The 12,647-nt window shown below is 49.2% G+C and overlaps 1 protein-coding gene across 3 annotated transcripts in view; it reads right to left on the bottom strand.

Annotated features, from left to right (window-relative positions):
* Nucleotides 1-12,647, bottom strand: part of luzp1 (leucine zipper protein 1) — a 208,673-nt gene that overhangs the window by 6,891 nt on the left and 189,135 nt on the right. For all 3 annotated transcript variants that reach the window (XM_038796814.1, XM_038796820.1, XM_038796804.1), the window contains one exon: nucleotides 2,939-3,160. In XM_038796814.1, coding sequence (XP_038652742.1) covers nucleotides 2,939-3,160 — 222 coding nt within the window. The remainder of the gene's footprint in view (nucleotides 1-2,938; nucleotides 3,161-12,647) is intronic.

A 12,647-nucleotide genomic window follows, 5' to 3' on the forward strand; every position in this document is an offset into this window, starting at 1 on the left:
GTGTAACACACATTCCACTCATAGCATGCGTGTGTCTTCCCAATTGCACCCAGAGATCTGTATCTTGACAGCTTTACATGCAAGGCTATAACATGTTATGTGACCATGTCTGTTGCTGGGCAACCCTTTCGATCATTCCGATCTAATGTTTTCTGTGGTTAAATGGAAAATAATAGGCTGAGGTTTGTGTTTCAAAGCAGTATCGTGATCAAGGGATTTGAATGATATTTGGAAGCATTCTTTAAAACCTCAAATGTCTTGCAGCCTCGAGTGCAAGTTCCAAGCATGCTTATATTATTTATATTGTATACAGATTTCCTATACTTGCTCTCAAACCTGGTCTTACTATTGCGAGTTCAGTTGCTCTGTTGTCATCAGCTTTTAGTCCTAAGACGCTGCTGAAAATGTAGGGCAGAATTTTGCGTTAAGTGCTGGCTCTGCCGAGAAAACCGACGAGCAGCTCCCCTGCTGCACAGCCGGCTTTATTCAGCACATAACGCAGCACTTACAGTAAAAGAATGCTGCAGGTATCTCGGGCGCAGTCACGCTGGCGGATCGGGGCCTGATACCGCCGGCAAGGCTGGTTCCACAGAGATTGGAAAAGGTGCTCCAATCTGTACTGAAAACATACTCCCCCACCCACCCCAACCGATACCAGCAATGCCCCCCCCCCCCCCCCCCCCCCGGACAGGCCTCCTATACATAAGGGGAACATCCCCAATAGAGCTCTCCAGAGAGGCCCTCTAGCTCAGCCATGCCCCTTATCCCCCCCCCTCCCCGGGTGCTATTCATTTGACTGCTCCACATTGCAAAATACCTGTTGTAAGTCACTTTGGCGGGGAGAGAATTCTAATTGTGGGAAGAACATTTGGCGGGGAAGCCCACTGACCATATTAAAATTTATTTTAAAATCTAAAAGTTATCGGAATGAGGGCGGGAGCATTGTTATGTCACCGGCGAGGGGTGGGGGGGAATCGGAAAACAAGATCTTGTGGTGAGAACCTCATTTTCCAATTCTCACGAGATTTTGCACGCATGTTGCCGTTTGTGCTCATGGCGAATGTGGGCGCAAAATCATCACCCTGGTTGTTTCTCCCTGTGTGACCTTGCATCACATCGAAGGATGGAGTTCCCAATCCACCAGGATTGCCCAGGGGTCTCCAGGAATTAAGACTCATCTTCAGCTCTGGCTCAATTGGGAGCACACTCGCCTTCAAGTGGAATGAATGATCCTTGTCTCTGATCTGGATCTCAGGGAAACACGAGGCAGCCTTGGGACTGCTCCTGGTGACCACAGTACTGAGAGAGTGCTGCATATTCAGAGGTGCTGGTTTCAGGTGAGACATTCCACTGAGGCCCCAAGGCCTTCAGACTTGGGATTGGCGGCGCAGTAGCACAGTGGTTAGCACTATGTCTTCACAGCCTCAGGTCAATTCCAGGCTGAGGTCACTGTCTGTGCAGAGTCAGCACGTTTTCCCTGTGTCTGCTTGGATTTCCTCCGGGTGCTCCGGTTTCCTCCCACAGTCCAAAGATGTGCAGGTTAGGTTGATTGGGCAGGCTAAATTGCCCCTTAGCGTCCAAAAAGATTAGGAAGGGTTACAGGGATAGGGTGGAAGTGTGGGCTTAAGTGTGTGTGGGGGTTTCCTCCGGGTGCTCCGGTTTCCTCCCACAGTCCAAAGATGTGCAGGTTAGGTGGATTGGCCATGATAAATTGCCCTTAGGGTCCAAATTGCCCTTAGTGTTAGGTGCGGTTTCTGGGTTATGGAGATAGGGTGGAGGTATGGGCTTGGGTAGGGTGGTCTTTCCAAGAGTCGGGGAACTAGATGGGCCAAAAGGCCTCCTCCTGCACTGTAAATTCTATGTTCTATCCTGAAGTATGATTGGAAGAAGAGAAAATAGAATTCTCCCCGGTTCCCTGGATGATTTCATAGAATTTACAGTGCAGAAGGAGGCCATTCGGCCCATCGAGTCTGCACTGGCTCTTGGAAAGAGCACCCTACCCAAGCCCATACCTCCACCCTATCCCCATAACCCAGAAACCGCACCAAACACTAAGGGCAATTTGGACCCGAAGGGCAATTTATCATGGCCAATCCACCTAACCTGCACATCTTTGGACTGTGGGAGGAAACCGGAGCACCCGGAGGAAACCCACACACACACACGGGGAGAACGTGCAGACTCCACACAGACAGTGACCCAAGCCGGGAATCGAACCTGGGACCCTGGAGCTGTGAAGCATTTATGCTAACCACTATGCTACCGTGATGCTTATCTGTGAACCAGTGCCTATAAAACGATGACCTGGGTCCTCTATTTCGCCACATCCTGAGGGAGCTTTTGGTGCACAAATTGGCTGCAGCATTTCCTCCAATACAACAGTGACTTAAAAAGTGCATCATTGCAAAGTGCTCTTGGATGTCCTGAGGAACGATAGGAGTTGCTTTCTTTTGTATTTCTTTCCACAACCACCTTCTGTCTTCCCCAATCTAAACTGCCTGGCAGGGTGAATCGGTGGACCCACACTGCAGCCGTTTGTGAAAAAAGGCATCGCAAAGCATTTTACAACCAACGTTTGAAGTCACAGTTCTGTAGGAAACATGGCGGCCAAACTGCGCACAGCAAGCTCCCACAAATGTAAATTTGTGTCTAATATGTAAGAAATAAGTGGAAGCATAACTTGCATTGTAGTGTTGCCTACTGGTGCCAAATATGGGGATTGCTGGACTGAAGGGTTAAAGGACTAACAGAAGAGGATTCTGTAAACTGAATCAGAATGTTTCCTGTCTCATATTTTGTATTAAATTGCCATGGCATTGTCTCAAAGTCTCTCTCTGTATTTTGAATGGAAATCGAAGGACTTTCTGACAGCTGCTTGGCAATGTGGCAATTCCTCCTAACGCTCTGAACAATTCATCATCCACACGAGTGTACATACTATAGGGGCCTTGTCCTCAGTCCTGGTACCAGTCTGATGGGTGGGACTGCCCGCAGGATTCTTCCTCAGTTCAAGTTTCACCGATTGCCTCTTGCCCACAGTTTCACTCCTTGGCATTCTCTCAGTGGCGATATCTGTCAGGATCTGCTTTGCTATTTCTCTTCGCTTTGACAGCAAGCTGGAGTTGAGTGCAGAGTGCATGTCTGAGCTGTCCTGCCCTGTCTGGACAAAGAGAGGGAGTTAGTAAGAAATATGTGAGCACAACCCACAAGCTTAGACGCTCACCCAGGGAGGGACGCAATGCATCGCCATATTATTTGAAACCACTGCTTTTGTTTTTGCTTTTAAATATATCAAATGTCAGAAGATTCCAGAAATACATTGCGCAAAAACAAAGTTGAATCGTTTAGCAGAGCTTATTTAAATGCCAAACTTAAAAACTCTTGAATGCGGCAGTATGGAAATATGAATGCACAACATTCTTAACAGTAAATATGTCACATTCTGGTATGTAAAAAGAGCCTCGTACAGACCATAGGTACAGATCTCCTTTCCAACTTGGCATTGTGTTAGCAACAATGCATGATTCAACCTGCATTTCATTAAAATTCTAATCTTAAAAGTTAATATTCTCGCTTCCCCGGTTTTGAAATTTTTAATAAGATACCAGTTGATCTCCCAGTCATTCCAGATAATGTGGGTTGGGGTGGTGGTGGCGGGGGGAGAGGGGTGTTGTTGAGACTGAATGGTGCGTTCTGATGAAGAGACGTTAGAAAGCAGGGCTAATTGAACCAGGTTTATGCATGTAATCCGGTCTCCAGTTTGTTGTTGTATATTCTGTTCTGAGTTTTTTAATTTCCACTCTAACATCGTGGTGTTTGTTTTAGCTTTCGACCTTGGGTGCCTGGTGGACGGTAGGATCAGGATCTCTACCTGATGTCAGGCAAGAGATCAGACCTATTTGATGGTTAGGCTTCCTTTACACTCTGTTAGGGAACTCTCTGCACATTTCTAGTACTGTTGGCCAGCTCACACCTTGTGAGGAGGTGGTGGTGGTTTTGGTGGTGGTGGTGGTGGGGGGGTTGCTGTTCAAGATGGGAGAGTGGATGGCAACTGTGGATCCTTGGATTGTCTCGTGTATGGGTTTCGAAGAACTGCCAGGAGCCAGGTGTAAGGAGAATGGGTCTTGTCTCTACACACCCAAATATTTCATTTTTCAAGGGATGCAGGTAACATTTGTTGCCCATTGTAAATTGCCCTTGAGAAGTTGGTGGTGAGCTGCCTCCTTGAACCACTGCATTCCAAGTGGTGTAGGTACACCAACAGTGCAGTTAAGGAAGGAGTTCCAGGATTTTACCCACACACAGTGAAGCAACTGCCAAATTTCCAAGTCTGGATGGTGTGCGGCTTGAAGGGGAACTTGCAGGTGGTGGAGTTCCCATGTGTCTGCTGCCCTTGTCTTTCTCAGTGGTCATAGGTTTGGAAGGTGCAGATCTAAGACGTCTTAGCGAGTTGCTGCAGTACATCTTGAATATGGTAGACACTGCTGCCATGTGCGTCCATGGTGAAGTGAATGATGGTGGATGGGGTGGTGACCATGTAGACTGCTTTGTCCTGGATGGTGTTAATCTTTTTGAGTATTGTTGGAGCTGAACTCCAGGAAAATGGACATTATTCCATCACACCCCTAACTTGTGCCTTGAATATGGTGGGCAAGCCTTGGGAGTCAAGAGATCATTTACCCACTGCAGAATTTCACAACATATGACCTGCTCTTGTAGCTACAGTATTTATATGGTTGGTACAGTTATCAATGGTGACTCCAAGGTTGATGGTGGGGGGAATACATTGATGGTAACTGTTAAGTGCCATAGGGAGCAGCCAGATTCTCTTATAGGAGAAGATCATTGCCTGGTACTTATCCAGGTCTTGATGCATTTGAACATGGACTGCTTCAGTACCTGAAGAGGTGTGAATGATGCTGAATATTGTGCGGTCATCAGTGAACATCCCCACTTCTGACCTTCTGATGTTGTGATCGTCACTGATGAAGGAGCTGAAGATGGTTGGGCCAAGGATATTACCCTGAGGAACTCCTGCAGTGATGTCCTTGAGCTGAGATGATTGATCTCCAACAACAACCAGAATCTTCTTTTGCGTCAGGTATAACACCAACCATCTTGCAGGGGGTCTAGTTTGAGGACTGTGGTGACGGCAGCATTGCCAATGGCTCCGAGTAGGTATTCAAGGAGCCCAGTGGTGCAGTCCACAGTGAAGATATGGGGCGCGATTCTCCGCAAATGCGGCGAGTCGTAAAGGCTGCCTTGAAACTCCGCGCCCCCTCCTGGGACCCGATTCTCCCCCCCGGGCGGGGCTAGCAGCGGGTCCCCGTGAAGCACGGCATCGCGGCCTTAGCCGTTACGGACGCACTGCCCGCGATCGGTGGCCACTGATCGCGGGCCCATGCCCCCCTTGGCACGGCCGTGGTACTGCCGTGCCAATCAGGGCCCTGGATGCCCAGAACGGGCATGTTGCGGCCGTTTTTACAACGGCAGCAAGCAGGTGTGTTTGCGGCCGTAAAAACGGCCGTAAAGGCCTGGGAACTCAGCCCATCGGCCTGGGGAGAATCGCTGTTCGCCGTAAAAAACGGCGAGCAGCGATTCATGTCGTGGGGCGGCCGTGGGGGGGGGGGGGAGAGAATAGCGGGAGGGCGGGAAAAATGTCAGGGACGCCCTCCCGCTATTCTCCGACCCATCGTGGGCAGCGGAGAATCGCGCCCATGGAATCAGTTGAGGAGGCATTTTAGGGTGGAAGGGATGTCGGTGCCAACACCACTGTGCGAGAATCATGGGTTTGAGCCGGTGGGAATGGATAATGTATACAGGAGGTGGAGGGAAGTGGAGCTGGTCAAGATGAGGGATCTGTATTTGGAGGAAGGGTTCACCAGTCTGGAGGAGCTAAGGGAGAGGGTAGAGCTGCCGAGAGGGAGTGAGTTCGGGTGTCTGCAGGTTAGGGACTTTGCACGAATGGTCTGGAGGGGGTTCCCTAGGTTGCTGGGATACACCCTGTTGGAGCGACTGCTGCTTCCAGATGTGGAAGGGGAGGGAAGAATTGGTGATATATATAAGTGGCTGGGGGAGCAGGGAGGCAAGTGGGTGGTGAAGATCAAGGAGAAATAGGAAGCGGAGTTGGGAGGAGAGATCAATTGGGGAGTATGGAGTGAGGCACTGCATAGGGTAAACGGGGCCTCCTCTTGTGCAAGGATGAGCCTGATACAGTTTAAGGTGGTGCACAAGGTGCATATGACTCGGGCGAGAATGAGTGGGTTCTTTCAGGGGCTAGTAGATGAGTGTGAGAGGTGTGGGCGGGAGCCAGCGAATCATGCGCACATGTTTTGGGGTTGCAAAATATTGGGAAGATTCTGGGCGGGAGTGTTCGCGATCTTAGCCAGGATAGTGAAGGAGGATGTGGACCCAGACCCTTTGGTGGCGATATTTAGGGTTTCAGAGAAGCCGGAGCTCATGGAGAGGAGGAAGGCCGATGTCTTGGCCTTCGCCTCTCTGATTGCACAGCGATGACTTTTGCTGGAGTGGCGGTTGGCATCGCCACCGGGGGGTAGCAGCATGGTTGGGTGACCTGTACGATATCCTGTGATTAGAGAAGATAAAGTATGGGTTAAGGGGCTCTTCAGGGGGGGTTTGAGGAAAGGTGGGGGATGTTTGTGACCGTGTTGTGAGGGGCTGCTCGCCGCGGGGGAGGGGGGGGAGGTGAAAAAGGGGTAAAATCTGTACAGACTGTATAGTTTTTTAAAATAAATTTAGATTACCCAATTATTTTTTCCAATTTAGGGGCAATTTAGCATGGCCAATCCACCTACTCTGCACATTTTTGGATTGTGGGGGTGAAACCCACGTAGACACGGGGAGAATGTGCAAACTCCACACGGACAGTGACCCAGAGCCGGGATTGAACCTGGGACCTCAGCGCCGTGAGGCAGCTGTGCTAACCACTAGGCCACCGTGCTGCCCTTACAGACTGTATAGTTGATTGTTGGGAAGTATGTTTCCCAGGGTGTTTATTCACTGTAACCTACTTTGTTTGTAATAAAATAAATTTTTAAAAAAAGTTATAACACCGACCAGTGGAGAATTTATTCCTGATTCCTATTGACTTCAATTTCTCCGGGCCTCCTTGATGCAACATTCATTTGAATACTGTCTCCCGGGGGAAAATGAAATGAAAATCGCTTATTGTCACGAGTAGGCTTGAATGAAGTTACTGTGAAAAGCCCCTAGTCGCCACATTCCAGCGCCTGTTCGGGAGGCTGGTACGGGAATCAAACTGTGCTGCTGGCCTGCCTTAGTCTGCTTTCAAAGCCAGCAATTTAGTCCAGTATGCTAAACAGTCCCTAAAGAAATGAAAATCGCTTATTGTCACGAGTCGGCTTCAATGAAGTTACTGTGAAAAGCCCCTAGTCGCCACATTCCGGCGTCTGTCCGGGGAGGCTGGTATGGGAATCGAACCGTGCTGCTGGCCTGCTTGGTCTGCTTTAAAAGCCAGCGATTTAGCCTGGCGAGCTAAACCAGGGGAGGTATGTGAGTGAATGTGAGAGTGGCTGCGTTTTTGCGAGCTCCTTCTCTGCTCATCTTTTATTTGTCATTTCATCCTAGTGCACATTTTGTATTTGTCTTTTCTTGGTTTACATAGCTTGTGCTATGTCCTGTGAAGCATTTGGTCACGAGAAGTCGAGATCTGGTTCCTGCCCACAATGGGTGCGATCCCGACTTGCAGAGTTAAGTGAGTTTAAAAACTCATTTAACTCTGCCGACACCAGGTTGAACCAGCTTCCGGGATCTACCGGCCTCGCCAAGGAGACCACAGCTGGGCATTGTTCAGCACTAGCCTCTAGGGACCAGGTGGAATGGTACTTGGGGCGGGCGGTCTCCCAGGTGATCAGAGGCTTCTGGGTGGCTGGTATCAGGATGAAAAAAAAGTGCCATGAGATAGCGGGGCCGTTCCCGACACTTGACTCCTCTAATCCTGCCCAGAATGGATTTTATTTTGGTTCAATTGGGCTTGCTGTCTTTGCTGAAAATCTCAGCTCTGTGGTGCAGGTCGTCAAGATTCACTACCAAGAATTGCAGGGACATTTTATGGTGGCAATGGAGGTACACAAGGATGCTCTTGTACATGAGGAGCACCTCCCCTGGAGTTCCTGTTGCATGGCCTGTTGCCCATCCTGACTAGTTTGGGAGAGGGAGACTGAGCGGGGTATGTCCCTGGGCCCGGCCCCTGGTGACAGACGCTGGAAGGATTCCCAAGTGAGTTCGAGGATTGGCTGCCATGTTTTGGTGATCTTTTTCTGAAGACTGGGGGTTTAAGATTCAAGGGAGAACAACGCATATTCTCTTCGAGACCAGGGGTTGGTCTGACCCACCGATCACTGGTCCTGTATTATCCTGTTCCTGATGCGCGTCGTGAGGAGCCAGCCCCCCGGCGATTCTCCATACCGATGGGCCGAGTGGTCGCCAAGATAGGCCGAGTCCCGCTAGCGCCGTTCACGTGTGGTCTTACCCGGTGGGACCTAGGCATTCATCTTGCGGGGGGTGGCCTGGTTTGGGGGGGGGGGGGGGGGGGAGAGGGGGGATCCGACCCCAGGGGGGGCCTCCACCGTGGCCTGGCCTGCGAACGGGGCCTACCGATCGGCGGACTGTCTTCTCCTGGTGGGGGCTTGTCTATGTTCCTCCGCGCGGGCCCTGTAGCTCTCCGCCATGTTGCGTGAGGCTGGCGCGAAGAAGAGAACTGGCGCGCATGCGCAAGTTTGCACTGGCCGTAGCGCTCTTGCACAGACCCGCGGCGCCTGTTTGACGGCGGTATCTGCAGCTGGAGCAGCGTTGGTCTCTCCAGTGCCATGCTGGCCCCCTGTGAGGCGCAGGATCGCTGATCCTGGGGGCCTGTTGACGATGTCGTAAAACACGACGGCGTTTCCGACGGCACCTACACTTAGCCTCAGGATCAGAGAATCCCGCCCCATGTCTTTATCCTGAGGACTGCCGTGCAGCTAGTCTGTTAACCTGAACATTACTCCCTGTTGATCATGTTGTTGTTTTCTTGATGCTGATTTTTTTCCTACAGGGGAGTGTGAAATAAGGGTGCGATGGCCTGCACTGTTGCTTATCCTGATTTAGCAAATGCAAAACAGAATTGGTGCCCGGTTTCACTGATTGTAATTATGCCTTACAGTGACTTATAACCCTTGCGATTGGCGGAAGCGGTGTTCTTCGTTATCACCCCTTGTCTCATTGAAAAGATGAGTGGTGCAGAGCAGGGAGAGGAGGGGGGGGGGGGAAGTTGGAGTTGTTAGGTTAGTTCGTCCTCACTAAGATTGAGGATAGCACCCCCCAGTTCGAGCTGATCCATTTCAGAAATGTCTTTTTTTTAAAGATTTGAATTTCGAGTAGGCTGAAGTGGGATTGGTATTTGTGGCTGAGGATCAGAGATGACAGTGGCCCTGAGTATCCGTTTTATAGATTTGTGGTTCCTGTGAGTCAGTTGGGCATCCTCCTTCCTGGGGGTCTCTTTTTTCCTTCTTCCATGTGGGCAAGCATTGTGCTGGTCCTGGATCTGGCCTGGTGAATTCTTGGTTGAGGGGGTGAGGAGGGCCGGCCTTCCCTCCCAGGATGCCTTATTTTTTAAAATATAAATTTAGAGTACCCAATTCTGTTTCCCCCCCAAATTTAGCGTGGCCAATCCATCTACCCTGCACATCTTTTTGAGTTATGGGGTTAAGACCCACGCAGACACAGGGAGAATGTGCAAACTCCATACGGACAGTGACCCGGGTCCTCAGTGCCGTGAGGCAGCAGTGCTAACTGCTGTGCCGCCCCTTCCAGGATGATCTATTGATAGGTGTCTTGATGGTCCTTCTTCTCCCGGACTGGGATTGTCCCCTGGCTAGAATTAGAGCGATTATCCTTTCCCTCCTTTGTGAGAGTGGGAGTGGTGCATTGTCCTGGATGAGGGTTCGTTGGGTGGACACCCGACAAGGTTTTGGGTTGTATGGGACGTCCTGGGGACATAATTTCCTGAGTTTTCTTTTCGGATGGTGCTGGGCTAGGCCAGGCCTGGCATCGTGGGTGGTATCCTGTTGTCCCTGAGAATTGGAGGTACCGGGCGGGATCCTCCATCCTGGCAGCCAGCCAATGGGGCTTTCCATTGTGGCCACTCTCACACTATCGGGAAATCCACGAGCGTGAGTGCGTTGCTGGCAAAGTGGAGGATAATGCTGATGAAGAATCCTGCCCACCCTCTTTTGTTGGAGCCTGTCGGGGGGCGGGGGGGTACTCGTTGAGGCTGGGTTTGGTCCCAGAGAGATTTGGGGATGGACTGAGTGCTGTACTTGGTGAATATCCTGTTTTTTCCCCTGGGGTATGTGTGATTCTGTCCTTATTGACTGGTGGCTGGCTCTTCTCCTTGTTGGTGTGTCTCGAAAAGCTGCCGAAGAAGTTGGGGGTGTGGGCTGGCCTTTTTTTTTTTGCTCCTTGCTTTTAGTGTATGGTATTGTTTTGTAATTTTGTGTTCATTACTAAAATGTAAAATTCTAATAAATGTTTTTTAAAAAAATACTGTCTCTCATCACGTGTGGAATTCAGCCCTTTTGTCCATTGTGGACCAAGGCTCCAGTGAGGTCAGGAGTTGCTGAGTGGTCCAGGCTCCCTCCCCTCTGTACCACTGTTCTCATGCATCACGGACCTCCCTCTAACGTTGGCAATAATTTAGCTTGGACCTAAAATGACTTGTGGACATTCTGTACAATGACATGTGACACCATTCCTCTGCCCCCACGGGGAAGTGACAAGATGAGATGGATTGCACTCATTTAATAACTTTGAGTACGAACTCCTGGAAGCTCTATGTAGCTTTAACAAACTACATTTACATTTATGGATTTTTTTGTTTGGAGTACAGAGAGTGTTCTCTCTTTTTCACATTTGTTTTCAAATGTGCTCCCCTTATGTTTCGCCCTTGTGTGTGGTCTGAAGACATCAAGACTTTGGGAATATTCATCAACACAGTTGTGTTGTACTATCATTAAGATTGCTATGTATAAAATAGAGTGTGTGCGTATGGGAGGTGCGGTTGGGGGTCGATGGAGGGGAAACAGAGCAGAAACTGCAAAATAGAGAAAATAGTCCCCAAGACCAAACTCGCAACTAAACCATGAGGCAATGGTTGGGCTGTTCTGGAATATTTTATGTATTTTGTAGTATCCTGTTACATATTTTGTCTTCACCCATGCAAGGGAAAGCTAAGTGAAGAGAGACGGTATGCACTGTTGCTGAGACATGTTAATAACTCCCAAGAATTTGTCTTGTTGAGATTTTGGAAAAAAAAAAGTTATTTTCCTTAATACATCTTCTAAAGACACTGACCTATCAAGAGGTACAATTCCATGGCCATCAATGTCTCTTGCCCAAGTTGTCATTTTTCACCTGAGCCTAGAGCCGTGAGCCTCACTATGACTCAGTGGGCAGCACTCTTGCTCCTCAGTCAGAAGGTTGTGGTTAAAATCCCACTCCAGAGTCTTTATACATCAGCGCTTTGCCTTCCTTCCTTTCCACCCTCCTGACTGCCCTCCCAAGTAGACGTAAAAGATTCCACAGCACTATTTCGAAGAAGATCAGGGGAGCTAATTGTCTTGATCTGGACAAGATTTATCCTTAAATCAGCATCACAAAAATAGATTTTCTATTGGTCAATATCGCGCTGCTGTTTGTGAGATCTTGCTGTGTGCAAATTGACTGCTTTGTTTCCTTGTTTACAACAGTGACTTCACTTTGGCTGGAAAGAGATATGGGCCCTCATGAGGTGGGCAGCACGGTAGCACAGTTGCTTCACAGCTCCAGGGTCCCAGGTTCGATTCCCTGCTTGGGTCACTGTCTGCGTGGAGTCTGCACGTACTCCCCGTGTGTGTGTGGGTTTCCTCCGGGTGCTCCGGTTTCCTCCCACAGTCCAAAGATGTGCAGGTTAGGGGGATTGGCCATGATAAATTGTCCTTAGTGTCCAAAAAGGTTAGGTGGGGTTACTGGGTTATGGTGTTAGGTTGGAAGTGTAAATGGGGTGCTCTTTCCAAGGGCCAGTGCAGACTCGATGGGCTGAATGGCCTCCTTCTGCACTGTAAATTCCATGAGATTGTGAAAGGTGCTACATCTTCATGTTGCAATTAGAATTCCAGCATTGGTACATTTTCCAAACTAATTCCAACTGATTAAGTATTGTGGAAATGAGTTTATTAAGCCATCACTGACCAATCATACCTGGAGTCAAGCACCGAAGCGAGAGAGACCGTTATCGTGCCTGTGATATGTCCCAATGGCGTAGAACCCCGTAATTCTGCATAATAGTGTATTTTACCAGACAGAATATTACATCAATAATTGGCCAAGTTTTTATTTTATTCTTAGAGTTGAGCACTTGTTTTAATTGATTAAAGCTGGAGCAGTTAAAAAGGGAACATACAGCTGACCTCGCTACCTTTGAGAAAATCATTAGGGTCCCTCTCCCTGAACTTTACTGGTAGGCATACAATGAGATTGCGATTTGCAGAGTTGCTATTCACTTGTTTGTTGAGTAAGCAATCAGCATTCTGGATGACCAATAACCCCAAAGGTCTGATACCCCAACCTCTACATACAGCAGTGTCAGCCAT

Source organism: Scyliorhinus canicula, chromosome 1, assembly GCF_902713615.1.
Source record: "Scyliorhinus canicula chromosome 1, sScyCan1.1, whole genome shotgun sequence".
Lineage (NCBI taxonomy): Eukaryota > Metazoa > Chordata > Chondrichthyes > Carcharhiniformes > Scyliorhinidae > Scyliorhinus > Scyliorhinus canicula.